Source organism: Manis javanica, chromosome 8 (genome assembly GCF_040802235.1).
Source record: "Manis javanica isolate MJ-LG chromosome 8, MJ_LKY, whole genome shotgun sequence".
Classification (NCBI taxonomy): Eukaryota; Metazoa; Chordata; class Mammalia; order Pholidota; family Manidae; genus Manis; species Manis javanica.
In genome coordinates this window covers 93,794,927-93,811,124 of record NC_133163.1, presented here as the reverse complement: position 1 = coordinate 93,811,124, position 16,198 = coordinate 93,794,927, and the positions used below count along the sequence as shown (strand labels likewise).

The 16,198-nt window shown below is 41.6% G+C and overlaps 1 protein-coding gene across 7 annotated transcripts; it reads left to right on the top strand.

Moving 5' to 3' along the window:
- Positions 1-38: 38 nt before the first annotated feature.
- Positions 39-15,011, top strand: CATSPER2 (cation channel sperm associated 2). 7 transcript variants are annotated; one of them, XM_037018784.2, is made up of 13 exons: positions 39-153; positions 775-921; positions 1,416-1,589; positions 4,884-4,952; positions 6,821-6,993; positions 7,530-7,685; positions 7,961-8,085; positions 9,483-9,661; positions 9,868-9,967; positions 10,276-10,305; positions 12,524-12,723; positions 13,286-13,453; positions 14,648-15,008. In XM_037018784.2, exons 2-13 carry the CDS (start codon positions 777-779, stop codon positions 14,677-14,679), a joined length of 1,551 nt encoding a protein of 516 aa, XP_036874679.1. In that variant the 5' UTR covers positions 39-153; positions 775-776; the 3' UTR covers positions 14,680-15,008. The 7 variants fall into 7 exon arrangements, with proteins under 7 accessions (XP_036874679.1, XP_036874681.1, XP_036874680.1 ...); XM_037018786.2 differs by having other exon boundaries at positions 43-159; positions 14,648-15,009; XM_037018785.2 differs by having other exon boundaries at positions 64-185; positions 14,648-15,009.
- The last annotated feature ends 1,187 nt before the right edge of the window (positions 15,012-16,198 follow it).

The following is a 16,198-nucleotide window of genomic DNA, read 5'->3' as shown; positions in this document are numbered from 1 at the left end:
GGCGCCTGCGTCGGGCGGGCGGGCCCAGCCGGTAACTGTCGGGTGGCGGGAGCGCGGGGCGGGGCCGAAGCGGCCGGCGCCGGGGCGAGTGGGGCTGGGAAGGCTCCGGTTCGGCTGACCCGGGCTGGCTACTGCGGCGAGCCCGACCCCGGGGTGCGGGTGCGGCGGGCGGAGCAGGATATGCGGTGCAGCGAGGCTGGGCTCCGATCTTGAGCTCGTCCTGCGTGGGGAGGGCGGAGCTCGGAGGGCGCCAGAACCCGAGGCGGAGGAGTGAAGTCAGGCTGAGTGGGCGGAGGAGCGCCCGGGCTGAGATGAGGCCCGGCCGCGGGGCTTTGAGAGGATCAGCACCCGGGGGAACCTTGGAGTGGACCCACTTGGAACGGGACACGTTCTCAAAATGTCGGACTGTTGCACTTTGCCCAATTCTTAACTTTTTTTTTTTTTTTGGTGAGGGGCTGCCTCTGCCCCGCCTCATTGCATTGCCTGATTCCAGGTGGTGACCGAATTCCTCTGTCCAGCCCCGGGACTCCTGCCCTTGGGGCTGCTACTTTTAATTGAAAATGCTGTCAAAGAAGTGAAAGTGCCTAGCCACTTAGTAAAGTGTGCAGTATCTTACAACTGCTATCTCCTTTTGTTTCAAAAAACCTTGAGTCTTAGCAGAAAGAACCTTTGACTTCTTAAGGGCAAAGAGAACGGGAGGAGGGGAAGAAAACCTCTAGTCCTTGGTGCAACTCAAGAATGAAATGACACTTTATTCTTACATTCTCTTAACAGACATGGCCGCCTATCATTCAACAGGACACACGCAGCTGCCCAGAGCTGATGCCATTCGTTCACGTCTCATTGATACTTTCTCTCTCATCGAGCATCTGCAAGGCTTGAGCCAAGCTGTGCCACGACATACTCTCCGAGAGATACTTGGTCAGAAGCTGGATAAATTTAAGACGGCCTTCCACACCCTCTAAAGAGTAGGAAGCAGAAAGACAATTTTAAGGGTGGAAAATTCATGGGAGATTGGTTTGTTTGCAAGTTTGGAAGTTGTACCAAACTTGATAAATGATAGGCGTTATAAATAAAACTTCCAATCCAGGAGTTAGAACCCATGTTACTAACTTTTAGGCCTACGTAACTACTTGTCGGGGCTGACTTGGAAGTTTCTACCAAAGACACTTTAAACACTTTGAGAGTGGAAACTGCTGCCTTCATTCTTGGGCTTGGACCGTGTTGGGCACATGCAATACATTAGCTGTTACCCAAAATTATATTGTTCCCGTGAGAAGGACGGCAAGGCAAGTCCCTGCAGTAGAGGGACAATCATGTCACCAGTATCCCTATCCCCAATCCTATCTGCTCTTCATACCCCCCATAGACTTCTCTTTATATATATTCACTGTTCTTTTTTATTTTTGGTGTAGATCCTACCCTTCAGAGGAAATTTATATTGGGAGATCAACACCAGTTTGTGCGCTTCTCCATAAAGCCTTGTCATGTAGACCGGATTACACATGCGCAGAGAGCGATGAGCAGGCTTCGAGTGCGCTGCAGTCAGAGGCCACCTCTTTCTTTGTGGGCTAGATGGGTCCTGGAGTGTATCCTTTCATTCCACTCATTTTTACCCCATGCCCTTACATCTCTTTTGCTTAATCATCTACCTGATGATTTTTTTTTTTGGGTATCATTCATACACACTTACATGAGCAACATTGTGCTTACGGGATTCCTCTCATTATCAAGTCCCCACCACATACCCCATTACAGTCACTGTCCATCAGTGTAGTAAGATGCTATAGAATCACTACTTGTCTTCTCTGTGCTATACTACCTTCCCTGTGCCCACCCCCCACCTACATTATGTGTGCTAATCGTAACGTCCCTTTTTCCCCTTATCCCTCCCTCCACCCATCTTCTCCAGTCCCTTTCCCTTTGGTAGCTGTTAGTCCATTCTTGGGTTCTGTGAGTCTGCTGCTGTTCTTTTCCTTCAGTTTTTGCTTTGTTCTTATACTCCGCAGATGAGTAAAATCATTTAAGTTTGTCTTTCTCTGCCTGGCTTATTTCACTGAACATAATTCCCTTTAGCTTCATCCATGTTGTTGCAAATGGTAGGATTTGTTTTCTTCTTACGGCTGAGTAATATTCCACTGTGTATATGTAGCACATCTTCTTTCTCCATTCATCTGCTGATGGACACTTAGGTTGCTTCCATTTCTTGGCTGTTGTAAATAGTGCTGCGATAAATATAGGGGTGTGTATGTGTTTTTCAAACTGGGCTGCTCCATTCTTAGGGTAAATTCCTAGGAGTGGAATTCCCAGGTCAAATGGTATTTCTTTTTTTAGTTTTTTGAGGAACCTCCATACTGCTTTCCACAATGGTTGAACTAATTTACATTCCCACCAGCAGTGTAAGAGGGTTCCCTTTTCTCCACATCCTTGCCAACATTTGCTGTTGTTTGTCTTGGATGTTGGCCATCCTAACTGGTGTGAGGTGATATCTCATTGTGGTTTTAATTTGCATTTCTCTGATGATTAGCTATATCAGGAGCATCTTTTCCTGTGTCTGTTGGCCACCTGAATTTATTCTTTGGAAAAGTGTCTGTTCAGATCTTCTGCCCATCTTTTAATTAGATTATTTGCTTTTTGTTTGTTAGGTGCATGAGCTCCTTGTTTATTTTGGATGTCAACCCCTTATTGGATATGTCATTTATGAATATATTCTCCCATATTGTAGGATGCCTTTTTGTTCAACTGATGGTATCCTTTGCTGTACAGAAGCTTTTTAGTTTGATATAGTCCCACTTGTTCATTTTTGCTCTTGTTTCCCTTGCCCGAGGAGATATGTTCATGAAGAAGTTGTTTATGTTTATATTCAAAAGAGTTTTGCCTATGTTTTCTTCTAAGAGTTTTATGGTTTCATGACTTACATTCGGGTCTTTGATCCATTTCAAGTTTACTTTTGTGTTTGGAGTTAGACAGTAATCCGGTTTCATTCTCTTACATGTAGCTGTCCAGTTTTGTCAACACCAGCTGTTGAAGAGGCTGTCATTTCCCCATTGTATATCCATGGCTCCTTTATCATATATTAATTGACCATATATGCTTGGGTTAATATCTGGACTCTCTATTCTCTTCTGCTGGCCTATGGGTCTGTTCTTGTGCCAGTACCATATTGTCTTGATTACTGTGGCTTTGTAGTAGAACTTGAAGTTGGGAAGTGAGATCCCCCCTGCTTTATTCTTCCTTCTCAGGATTGTATTGGCTATTCAGGGTCTTTTGTGGTTCTATATGAATTTTGAAACTATTTGTTCCAGTTCGTTGAAGAATGCTGTTGGTATTTTCATAGGGATTGCATTGAATCTGTAGATTGCTTTAGGCAGGATGGCCATTTTGACAATATTAATTCTTCCTACCCAAGAGCATGGGATGAATTTCCATTTATTAGTGTCCTCTTTAATTTCTCTTAGGAGTGTCTTGTAGTTTTCAGGGTATAGGTCTTTCACTTCCTTGGTTAGGTTTATTCCTAGGTATTTTAATCTTTTTGATGCAATTGTGAATGGAATTGTTTTCCTGGTTTCTGTTTCTATTAGTTCATCTTTAGTGTATAGGAATGCAACAGATTTCTATGTATTAATTTTGTATTCTCAACTTTGCTGAGTTCAGATACTAGTTCTAGTTTTGGAGTGGCTTCTTTAGGGGTTTTATGTACAATATCATGTCATCTGCAAGCAGTGACAGTTTGACTTCCTTCTTACCAATCTGGATGCCTTTTATTTCTTTGTTTTGCCTGATGGCTGTGGCTAGGACCTCCAGTACTGTGTTGAATGAAAGTGAGGAGAATGGGCATCCTTGTCTTGTTCCCGATCTTAGAGGAAAAGCTTTCAGCTTCTCACTGTTAAGTATGATGTTGGCTGTGGTTTTGTCATATATGTCCTTTATTCTGTTGAGGTACTTGCCCTCTATGCTCATTTTGTTAAGAGTTTTTATCATGAATGAATGTTGAATTTTGTCAAATGCTTTTTCAGCATCTATGGATATGATCATGAGGTTTTTGTCCTTTTTGTTGATGTGGTGGATGATGTTGATGGATTTTCAAATCCATCAACATCCTTGCATTTGCAACATCCTTGCATCCCTAGGATGAATCCCACTTGATCATGGTATATTATCCTCTTGATGTGTTTTCGTATTCAGTTTGCTAATATTTTGTTGAGTGTTTTTCATATATGTTCATCAGGGATTTTGGTCTGTAATTTTCTTTTTTTGTGGTGTCTTTGCCTGGTTTAGGTATTAGAGTGATGCTGGCTTCATATAATGAGTTTGGAAGTATTTCCTCCTCTTCTATTTTTTCGAAAACTTTAAGGAGAATGGGTATTATGTCTTCTCTAAATGTCTGACAAAATTCAGCAGTGAATCCTTCTGGTCCCGGAGTTTTGTTCTTGGGTAGTTTTTTGATTACCAATTCAAATTCATTGCTAGTAATTGGTCTGTTTAGATTTTCTGTTTCTTCCTGGGTCAGTCTTGGAAGGTTGTATTTTTCAGGAAAGTTGTCCATTTCTTTAGGTTATGCAGTTTCTTAGCATATAGATTTTCATAGTATTCTCTAATAATTTGTGTATTTCTGTGGTGTCCATCGTGATTTTTCCTTTCTCATTTCTGATTCTGTTTATGTGTGTAGATTCTTTTTTTTCTTAGTAAGTCTGGCTAGGGGTTTATCTATTTTGTTTATTTTCTCAAAGAACCAGCCCTTAGTTTCATTAGTTTTTTTCTGTTGACTTATTTTTCCCTTTCCAAACTCTTTTCATTCCCACTGGTTCTTTTCCTGCCCTTATTATTTCACAAGTGCAAATGAAAAATAATTCCACTGTGTATGTTTCCTTAAGAGAAAACAGCTCCTCTCTTCACAAACTTCATCATCTTTCTCATCTTTTTGAATACGATTGTACTGATGATTCAAATAGGTGAGAACTGACCTTAAATGAAAGAGGAAGTAGGTGGAAGTCTTTTTTACCTTAAATTGATAATTTTACATTTTTGAGTATTATTTGAATTGTGATAGGTACAGTTATGTGTCCTGAAGTAAGATTTGTGCAACTGCCAAGACCTAGAAATATTAGGAGGGCTCCAAAGAGTGTAGTAGATAATATAAGGTATTCTAGACACTTTGAGGTAGAATGTGGTAGATTCACAAGGAATTGGAGATGGGAAGGCCAGATATTTCTTGTGTCATTTTAGTCTAATATTTGTTTAAATTTTTTTATTAGAGAAATTGGCGCCTATCGGTGAGTGACACAACATTTACACTTTACAAATATGTTTAGAAAAATTATTTAAGTACAAATAAGAAAGCTCATAGTGTATGCGAAGTTTGGTACAACCAAAAAAATTACTTAAAGAGTAAGTGACTCTAGAACCAAACATCAATTATATGAAATATATTTAAAAAGTCTGGGGAATCAATAGGCTAATATGATTATCATCTCAAACTGTTCAGAAATTATGAAAGAACAGTAGAACTACTTGCTTCCTTATTTATCCTCACTGTTTTGGGTGGGTTTCCCAATTTAAATAGTCTTTTAATGCACTCAGGTCAGAGATATTTAAATACAAAACAATAACTGATGTCACCGACCCACTACAGTATACATGTACTTTGAAAGTATATAGTATAGTATACAAAGTGTACTATATGCTTTGAAGTATTTTATTTCCTCCACATAATGGTGATGATTTTGAACTAAGCCACCCACATTTCCTATTTTTTGTGTATTTGCCTTGTGGGGCTAGGGATATAGTTTTAAGCCTTGGAATAAATAGCAGTAAGTGTACAGGATTCCCTGGATCCAATGGACAAATCAAAATAGAACCACACTCACCATTCTGTTTGGTAAGATAGCCAAATATGAAACATGATCACTGTGCCAGAGGATAGGTGGATTGCCTGACTGGGAATTACCTCACAAGTTCATAAAAATTGTATTTTATGAAGTACATTCTATGGTTGAAAGGTAGGATGGATTTTGGCAAAGGGAAATAATTTGTGATTAATATTTCTATTAGTCTGTGAACAGACTAATTCATGTGATAAATATTAAGATTTTATTTAGGTTTAAAAAAATTTTCCAGTAGTTTGTGTTGTTCAGGGTGATTGCATGTGCTCTTCTGATGTTTTTTCTATAACATGGTATACATCCATTAAATGTATAAAAGAGATGAAGAGGGTCAAAACATGAAGGCAGTGAGTTAAGGAATAACAGGAAATAATAGGGTTCTAGAGAGGAAGTAGAGGATTCAGTTTGCTTTGCAGGAAAAAAAAAATGTTAGGCAGAGGAAAAAAAGAATTTTAAACACTAACAAATATACAAGTCATGTTCCATTATAACTCAGTGTGCCCCATGACTCTGGCTCCCTGTTTCTACATTCCTTATAAGACACTTTACATATCATGGCCCTACACTTTCATTCAATTCTCAAGTCCCATTTGCTGCTTTGTGAAGTTTGGGCCTGGGATAACAGTATAGCAGACAGGCTTGATGGTATTTAAGAGAACAATCCCTTTGTGGCTGTGTAACTCCAAAGAGGGAAGGCAATGACTACCAATACTAGCAGGAGATGAGCTGTAGCTATTTTTCATGTTCAATTCTGTCCTTCCCTGTCATTCACAGGATGAAGCAGCTATAGTATTAAGAAGAGAAACTCAAGGAAAAATGTAGAGCAGTGGGCACTGTAGCTGTACCATCTGTGTTACAGCTGTGGTTTATAACAGTATGATGCTTTTATCATTCAGCTTCTTTAATCTTTATTCATCCTTTGCTCTACTCTCATACAGAATTGCTTGAGTCCTCAAATGCCAAACTGTGGCCCCTGAAGCTGTTCCTGGAGGTAGCAGCTTGGTTCATCTTGCTTATTTTCATCTTTGAGATCCTTCTTATGTGGCTATCTGGCTTTTTCCTCTTCTGGAAGAATGCCTGGAATGTCTTTGATTTTGTTGTCACCACATTGGTAAGGACTGATATCCTGAGGATTAGTTTAGTGGGCTGAGGAATATGCCTAGGTGAATCAAAATGACAAGAAAAATTAAGATAATTATATCACAGGAGGAAACAAATAGAAATGTACCTAACTTCCTTATTTTGATTTTTTTCCTAAGACTCAAAGTCAGTCATTAGAGGAATTGTTGGTATTAGGGGCAAGGCAGAATCTAACCACATTAACTAACTCCAACAATAATATCTACCAGTTCACTAAGCACTTACTAAGTGCCAGGCACTGTTCTAAGTGTTTTACATGTATTTTTTCATTTGAGCTCCACAACAACCCAGTGAGATAAGCACTATATCCCCCTTTTTATGTCTGAGAAGGTAAAGTAGAGAGTTTAAATGATTTATCATAGAAGGGCTGAATAGGAAACAGTCCCTAGAGAATTCTTTTCAAGGGGTGGTATCCAAGGAACTATGAAGAAGATGAGATGAAAAAGGGACAACTATGCATGGGTGCTTCTGGGTATATTTCACTTGTAATCTGTGTGTTTCCCACAGACCCTGCTTCCTGAGATTGTGGTACTTTTAGGGATAACGGGCCAGTCTGTGTGGCTCCAGCTGCTGAGGATCTGCCGGGTGCTGAGGTCTCTCAGACTCTTTGCACAATTCCATCAAATTCGTGTCATTATTTTGGCCCTGGTCAGGGCCCTCAAGGTGATTTGACTGTTGCAGCTACACCATGTGGGCAAGGTGGATAAACGGGGGTTTAACATGAAACAAGTTTGGGTGGATCAAAGGAGGCAGTGAAAAAGCCTGTGAAATGTTACTGGATGTGAAAGGGCTGAGGACAAACTGCTGTGGTCTAGAGATGACTGGGCTCAGGACCATAAGTGAGGGTTTGGTAGGGATTGCCAGGGTGGGCTTGACTGGGCTGTAGGTGGAGATCAGCCTAGTCTGGCCCAGCTCTGACTCATAGTCATGGCCTCTAGAGCATGACCTTCCTCTTGGTGTTGCTGCTGATCTTCTTCTACATTTTTGCTGTGGCTGGCGTCTACTTCTTCAAGGATTATACCCATTCAACTCGCCAGGACCTGGAGTACCACATGTTCTTTTCGTAGGTGGAACTGGGGGAATCCTGGGTTGAGGGAGAGAATTTGGGCAAGAGACCCGGAAGTCCAAAGTAAGTAATACAGAAAGTATAATCCAGTCATAGGAATGGAAGTACAACATATAGAATATAACCAATAATACTGTAGTATTTTGGTATGGTAACAGGAGGAACTACACTTAACCATGGCAAGCATCTAGTAATATATATAATTATCAAGTCATTATGTTGCACATGTGAAACCAATATAATATTGCTTATCACTGTTATTCCAATAAAAAGGATGCTTTTACAAAAAGCAGTCTATGGTGAGAAACTGGAATAGAACATGGTTAGGAGAGAGAAAGAGAAAGCAAAGGAATAACGAGTGGTACTAGCTCTGATTTTGAGGGTAGGGAAGCTAGTTCCCGGTTTGCTCTGGGTTTTGCAAATTCAGACACAACCTCATCAACCATCTTTAAATAGCAGTGTACTCCAGTGGTTAAACCCTGGTTCCTGTGCTTCCATTTCCTCTTTGGAAAAATGGGAATAATAGTAACACTACTTTGTAAGAGTGTAGGGATAAATGAGATAATGTATTTTAGCATTTACCACAGTATTTAACACAATGTAAGGGATCGATAAATGTTGCTATGACTCAAATATAATCACTGGTTTTACCCCAGTCTCTAGATGGGATTATACAGCCACACATCTATGCTTATTTAAAAGTAAATCCTGATAAGATCTGTGCCTAGAGAATACTGCTTACTAGTAGAAAGTCAATTTAGATTTAGAGGTGTAATGTTGTTTATGAATTGGACTCCAATACTGTCAGCATGTTTGGATCTCTCTTAGACTGACAGGATTGCTTTGTAAGAGATTAAGTTAGGAAAGTCTCAGAGTTCATCCTATGAGGGCCCTGAGGTTTTCAATAAATTGCATATGGAAGACTAAGAAGGAAAGAAGGAAAATTTAGGTACTTTCCTGAGAACTTTGTGATATATTTGATCACATGTTTATGTCACATATCCATCCATTTACTTGACTATTATTTTTATACCAGTGGACTAAATAGGACTGACTTTGCTAACTTTGTTAGTGATCTCCTGTTAGGTGAATTCCACAGAACAGTGGAGAATGATGTTACAAAAAATGCAGTAGTTGGTGATTCATTCAGTTTAAAAAAATTCAGGCAGTACCTATTTATTGAGTACCTACTGTGCTGTAGATTATTCATGATAAAGGAAAACCTAAACCTCAAACTGGAGAATGATTAGCTAAAAAATTGAGTATGGTTGAAAGGAGCCAAATCAGCAAACCACAAAGAAATGCTCCTGTGTCTGTTTAAGAGTAAGAACAATATTGTTTCCAAGAGATTTAGGTCTCTCTTCTATTTATATACACACCTCCTTTTTCTTTAGGGACATGCTGAATTCCCTAGTGACAGTGTTCATTCTCTTCACCATGGATCATTGGTATGCACTGCTTAAGGACACCTGGAAGGTACCTGAAGTCAGCCACACCTTCAGCAGCATCTATGTCATCCTTTGTTTGTTACTTGGTTCCATTATCTTTCGAAATATCATAATAGCCATGATGGGTAAGCATAGAAGAGGTGAAACTTGGTGGGAAGCGGGGTTGGGAACAAATCAGAATGAGAGCTAAGATTGGTGGATGTGAAGAGAACCTGATAAGCAGGACGGGTTGGGGCCTGGAATGGATGTTTCATTTGCTTTCTTACCACTCAAGCCCTCTCCCCAGATCTAGTTCCACCATCTCCCAACTGCTAATGGCCCTTTGGGGCAGTTACTAACTTCCAGAATATCAGGAATGAGCTGAACGAGGAGATGGCACATCTGGAGGTTCAGCACAAAGCCGACATATTCAAGCGGCAGATTATCCAGAGGTCTGCCTCCCCATTTTCAAACCCAGTTTTACTTTTCTTCCTGACCTCATTTCCTGCTTGTGCTCCTTGGCCCTGATCCCATGTTTCCCTTCATGACAGATTTGCCCCAGCATTAGAATTCCCCACCTTTAGAAAACTGTCTGATTCTTTATCCGTGGTGGGATCTTACTCACTCTTTTTCACTCTCTTACTAAAATTTGTTCTCCTCACTGTTTCTTCACTTTATGATCTGAATTCTTTTATTTTTTTCCTAACTATACTCTTCCTTCAATAATACTCTGTTCACTCTTGTGTTTTTTGCTTTGCAGGAGACAAAACCTGTCCCCTAAGCCAATAAGGTAAAGCCTTAGCAAAATGGATGCCAGGTTAGGAGTGTATGTGTGAACTGGGATGAGTACACATGAACGAAGAAAGGGTAGGAAACCAAAGATGAAGATTGGCTTTGACAGAGAATTCATTCATCCAATACCTAGTTATAAGAGTCCATTGAATGGTGACCCCTAAAAAGTTATGGCCATGTCCTAACTTCCCAGAACCTGAGAAAATGACATTATTTGGAAAAATAAGGTGTTTACAGATATAAGCAAGTTAAGGATATTGAGATGTGATTGTCCTGAATTATCCAGGTGGGCTCTAAATCCAGCGACAAGGTCCTTTAAGAGAAGAGAAGACAGACACAGAGTATAGGAAAAGGAGGTGTGAAGATGGAGGTAGAAATTGGAGCGATGCAACCACAAGCCAAAGGAAGCCAGTAAATGGCAGGCTACTGTCAGAAGCTAGGAGCAGAAAGGAAACTTCTCCCCTAGAGCTTTTCCAGAGGAAGTATGGCTCTGCCAACACCTTGATTTCAGACTTTTGGCCTCCTGAATTGTGAGAGAAGTACCAAGTTTGTGATAATTTATTACAGCAGCCACAGGAAACTAATTTAAATGCCTTCTGTGAAAAAGATGCTGTTCTAGACCGTGAGTGTTCAGCGGAGGACAAAAGAGCAGAAGGACAAATAAACTCATCCATTCAGCGGCTAATTATTGAATACTTACTGGGTACTTGGAATATATCAGGGAACAAAGTAGGCAATAATGCCTGCTCTCATGGAACTTCCATGCCTGTAGGGGGAAAGAGATAATAAACAATGAACATGTTAATAAGCAGTATGTTACAATATAAGCATTATGCAAAAATAAAAAGTAAAAAAGGTTAAAGGGATTGGATTATAAGGTGGGGGTTGTAGATGAGTTGTAATTTTAAACAAGGTGGTCAGAGTGGCCTCATGAAAAGGTAACATTTGAGCAAAGACTTGGAGGAGGTGAGGGAATTACTATGTAGATGTCTATGGGAAGAGAGTTACAGGCAGAGGGAACAGCAGGTACACAAGTCCTAAGCCAGAAGCATGCCAGGTGTGTTTGAGAACAGTAAGGAAGCCATTGTTAACTCGAGCAGAGTGAGCAAAGGGAAGAGTCACTGGAGATTAGGTCAGAGAGATAATAGGGACCCGATCCTGTAGGGCGGTGGGGGCCATTGTAGGGAATTGGGCTTTGACTCTGATTGAAATGGGGAGCAAAGCAGAGCAGTGACATGAAATAACTTACATGTAAGAAAGATTACTCCAGTTGCTGTGTCGATGACAGGCTGTAGAAGATCAGGGAGATGGTTAGAAAGCTGTGCTGCTACCCACATAAGAGAAGATCATGGCTCAGACCAGAGTGATTCCAGTGGTACCAGCGAGATAAGATATATTTTGATGGTAGAGTCAGTAGGATTTCTTGATGGATAGAAAATGAGAGAAGAGTTAAGGATAACCCCAAAGTTTTGGCCTGAGCAACTGGAAGGTTGGATTAGCTGAGATAGGGGAGGCTGTGAATGAAAGAGGTTTGGTGGACAAAAAGTTTGGTTTTGGTTGGCTTTTGGATGTGCATTCGACATTCAAGTGGTAATATGTGAGTAAAAGTTGTATATATACAAGGTTGTATATAAAAGTTGTATATATACAAGGGCTGATAATACAAGTCAGGAGAAAGGGGATGTTGAACAGAAAACTGAGTGAATCTGCTTCAGGTACACAAACAGGCTTAACATCTGGACTGGGAAGTGAGGTTGGGACTAGAGGTTTAATTTGCATTTCATAAGCATTTAAACTCAGGAGATGAAATCACCAAAGGGGTGACTGTAGATGGAGGAGATAAAAAGACCAAGAGCTGAACCCAGGGGCCCTCTTAAGAGATGGAATCAAGGGGGCAGAGGCTATAGTTATGGTGTAGTAAGCATAGTGCCGTGCATGGGGAGCTTAACCTTGGCAAAATAAGATGTGAGGTGAACTGTGGAAGCCTAAGGAGAATTGAGTATAGAAGCTGTGGGGTGAGGAGCACCAATAGGGACATATCGCATTGGGTAACTGAGGTTGGAAGTGCTTAAGCTCAAATTTTGGGAGCAGTTTGGTCCTCGTTGCTTTAAGTCCCAGCTTTAGGGTATGGCCAGGGTTAGGACTAGAATAATGAAAGAACTAGCCATATCTTATAAGTGTATTTGAAGCAATAAAATTCCATATGTCACTTATAGAGATACCAGTCAACAAGGAGAATCATTGGACTTTTTAGAAGCATCTCAACACAGTGCCATAGAAGAGTCTGAGTATAGTGCTGCTGATGAGAGCTCAACAGCATCTACATCAAAGACAAGAGAGTCCTTGTCAAAACAGAAAAAGTCCTCAACTTCCTCCTCCTCCTCTTCATCTTCCTCCTTCTATTCTGACTCTTTTGGTATGCAGAGGGTTTCTTCCATTTGAATCAGACCCCTGTTCTCTAGGAGACATCCCAATCTTTTTTTTTTTAATAGAGTACACATATTTTAATGTATAATTCACATTTTTAAATTAAAGTATCATTGATATATAATCTTATGAAGGTTTCACTTGAGCAACTTTGTGGTTTCAACATTCATCCATATTATTAAGTCCCCACTACCACCACTGCAATCACTATCCACGAGTGCAGTAAGATGCTATAGAGTCATTGCTTAAGACATCCTAATCCTAATGGGAGCTCTCCCACCATATCTACTTAGCAGCTTTTTTCTCCAATCTGATTTCTTTCTTTGAGCTTCTTCATTTTCCCTGTACTTCTGCTTCACTTAGGGTATGTGTGGCTCTGGCTGTCTTTGCTTATTGTAAAAAGTGCACTCTTGGTGGTGCACCCTTTTCCCTCCCTGCTTTCTATTTCCTCTCTCATCCCTGATTTCCCCCCCACACCCACATAGAATTTATCAGCTCTTACCAACTCCCACAAACCTAGATATGTTTTTAAGAAGCCTTCTTCCTTCCAGGTCAGTTGGACTGGGAGACTCACGTGCACCAGAATCTACCTGGGCTAATGGAAATGGATCAGGATGAACGTGTTGTTTGGCCTAGAGACTCACTTTTCCGATATTTTGAGCTGCTAGAAAAGCTTCAGTATAATTTAGAGGAGCGTAAGCAGTTACAAGAGTTTGCAGGTATGGATTTGGGTACAGTCTTGGGGACCAGAAGTTAAGTACATCAGAGTAGCATATATAACTGGGGAGAAGGAGGAAAGTATCACTATTTTGACATCTTAGCCTCTGAATCTCCACCTTGGTGGAAAAAGGCAAATCCTTGGTTTGTTATCACATTCTGGACATAAGTACTGATTTCTTTTAACTTAGAACCTAGCAACTCTGCTTCTCCAGTAGAGGACACCTCAATCCTATGAGATCTGAAAACTTGTTTCCTAAGAGGAGAGTGTCCAATTCCAGTTGTTAGGAGTTAGAACAAGATGGGGCTCAATCTGTGCAGCCACTCCCTTTTGTACATGTTTCTTGGATTTGAAGGTCATACTTCAGACCTAAGCAATAGGGTCTCAGGCCCAAGTTGGATAGCTATGGGGATTAGACAGTGAGCAGGAAGCCTATAATGCCCACTCCCCACAACCCTTAAAAGAAGATTATGAATTACAGTCTTTTCTTCCTTTCAGTCCCTTCCACTAACAGCGTAAACAGAGAGATTTGATTTAAATAGTAGTTTGATTAAAGTGGAGAACTACCCGCTCAAAATTATTTTCCCTGAGTTTCTTACTTAAAATGTCACCACTTGGAGATTAATTTGAATTAATAAATTTTCTCTCTAAAAATACAAAAACTGGAAGAATTAGAGCCATTTTTTACAATTTACTGTGGCTTAATATTAGCTTCCTCATACCTAATACCATCTTTCTCATACCTACTCAATGAGAAAGTAACAATTAGGAAAGAGGAATGTGTGTGTGTGTGTGTGTGTGTGTGTGTGTGTGTGGTGTGTGTGTAGCAGAGGGCAGTGAGAGGAATTTATAACATTGGAACATGGGATTTAGAGTACAAGGATTTAAAGCATGACGTCAAAGACAGGCTTTGCCTATTTCCAAATGTTGCCTATAATTAACCCTGCCTTCCCACTTATTCTCTTAGTACAAAAGGGTGAAAATGAGAGAAATCAGTAAGGTGGTTTCGTTAACCCTGATTAATTCATCTATGGCAAAGAGTACAGACTCATATGGTAAATTAGTAAATTTTTGTACTAATATTTAAATTAAAGTAAACCTAGAACCTAGAACCCAAAGAAGCAGGGTCTCCACCAAACATGTTATGTTCTGAATATTCTTAGCTCTCTAGCCTCACAGTTTTGTTTCTTTATAGTGCAGGCACTGATGAACTTTGAAGACAAGTAAAGCCGACAATGGATGGCTTCAATATCTTTGGTAAAAATTAATGAAGAAAAGAGTTGGAAAAGGCAAATTCAAAGCATAAATGTCTAATAAATACTGCTGATAATTGCTCAGTCTTCTGTCTCTAAGACATAGTGAATATTATTGAAGGGCCCCCACCCGTAAGATGGCAAACTTCCTGCTTCTCTTCTGGGTCCTCGGTTCCCGCCGGCGCCACCTGAAGCCCAATCACCTCTCGCCCCCCCTCCCAATCCCAGCACCTAGCCAATAGCCACCAGCCCTGTAGAAGTAACACCACAATCACCTCATGCCCCTTCCTATATAACCCAGCACCTTTCCCTAATAAAGCGGAATTCTCTGGTGAATTGCTGCTGTGTGTCGCTCCTTCCTTTCACTGGTGCCGAAACCCGGGACACGGGACACCCCAACTGGGCCCCATCTTCCCCCAACACCAGCAGCAGCTTGCCCTCGTCCTCTTTTTCCAGCGCTGGCTCCTCATACTCACCACTCCTCTTTGGCCTTTGGGTAAGTTTCCCCCGGAGCAGGCCGCTCTTCCCTGAGCTATTGCAGCGCCACTGACCATGATCGTCCAGCAAGGCCCTGATGCTTGGGGACGAGGAGGGAACTCTCCCCGCCTCAGGCCTTCACGGCTGCAGCGGACCCTCAAGCCCCTCCTCCAACAGCCATAAACGAGGTGACTCCTTTGCAGATGAGAACGCTCCCTTTTTCCCCCACCTCCTCCTTCTGTTCCTTCCGCCGAAAGGTCCTAGTACTAGGTTCCTCGTGACTCCGGCACTCTGCCTTCTTAGAGAAGTCTGGGTGATGACCCACACTTCCTAAGAAATTCCGACTCGTATATGAGTTTCTGCCAACCACCAAGGATCATCGGGGACACCCTTTGTCTCCTTGCCGTCTACTCCCAGTCCAAGGATCTCTTTTCGTCTTCCTGTTTGTCTCCTCCTCTGTCCTTTAGCCATGGGAGCCTCCTCATCCCTCCCTGAAAGTTCACCTCTTGAATGCCTGCTCAAGCATCTAACTACTCTCTCCCTGACACCTGATATAAAACCAAAACTTCTCCATAAATACTGCTCCCAAGATTGGCTGACATACCCCCTAGACAATAACAACCAACGGCCCGCAGGGGGAACTCTTGATCCTAACATCACTCGCGATCTTTTTAACTACTGCCAGCACCTGAAAAAATGGAAGGAGATTCCCTATATCGAAGCTTTTCGCCTCCTAGCTCAAAATCCCAGCCTCTGCACCACCTGTTCCCCACCCCAAGTTCTCCTAGCCTGCAAGCCATCTCCCTCCCCTCCCCACACTCCCAGTCCCTCTTCGATTACCTTTGACCCAGCCAATGAGCCTCTGCCATACAGGCTTCCCCCTTCGGCCCCTCCCCCTCCTACAACCCTTCCGCCCTCTTCCGCAGTCGCCGCAGCCTCCACCTCCACCCCTGCAGAAGCCTCCCGTCCTCTCCCTTTCCCCTCCTCTCCTACAACAGCCCCTCCCCCTTCCTCCA

Excerpts from the sequence above, each read along its gene's own strand:
- CATSPER2 (XM_073211722.1), top strand. The coding sequence starts at position 312 with ATGAGGCCCGGCCGCGGGGCTTTGAGAGGATCAGCACCCGGGGGAACC. Across the intron at positions 1,590-4,883 it reads GGCTAGATGGGTCCTGGAGT|CTCCTCTCTTCACAAACTTC; the intron begins GTATCCTTTCAT and ends AAGAGAAAACAG. Across the intron at positions 4,953-6,820 it reads TGTACTGATGATTCAAATAG|AATTGCTTGAGTCCTCAAAT; the intron begins GTGAGAACTGAC and ends ACTCTCATACAG.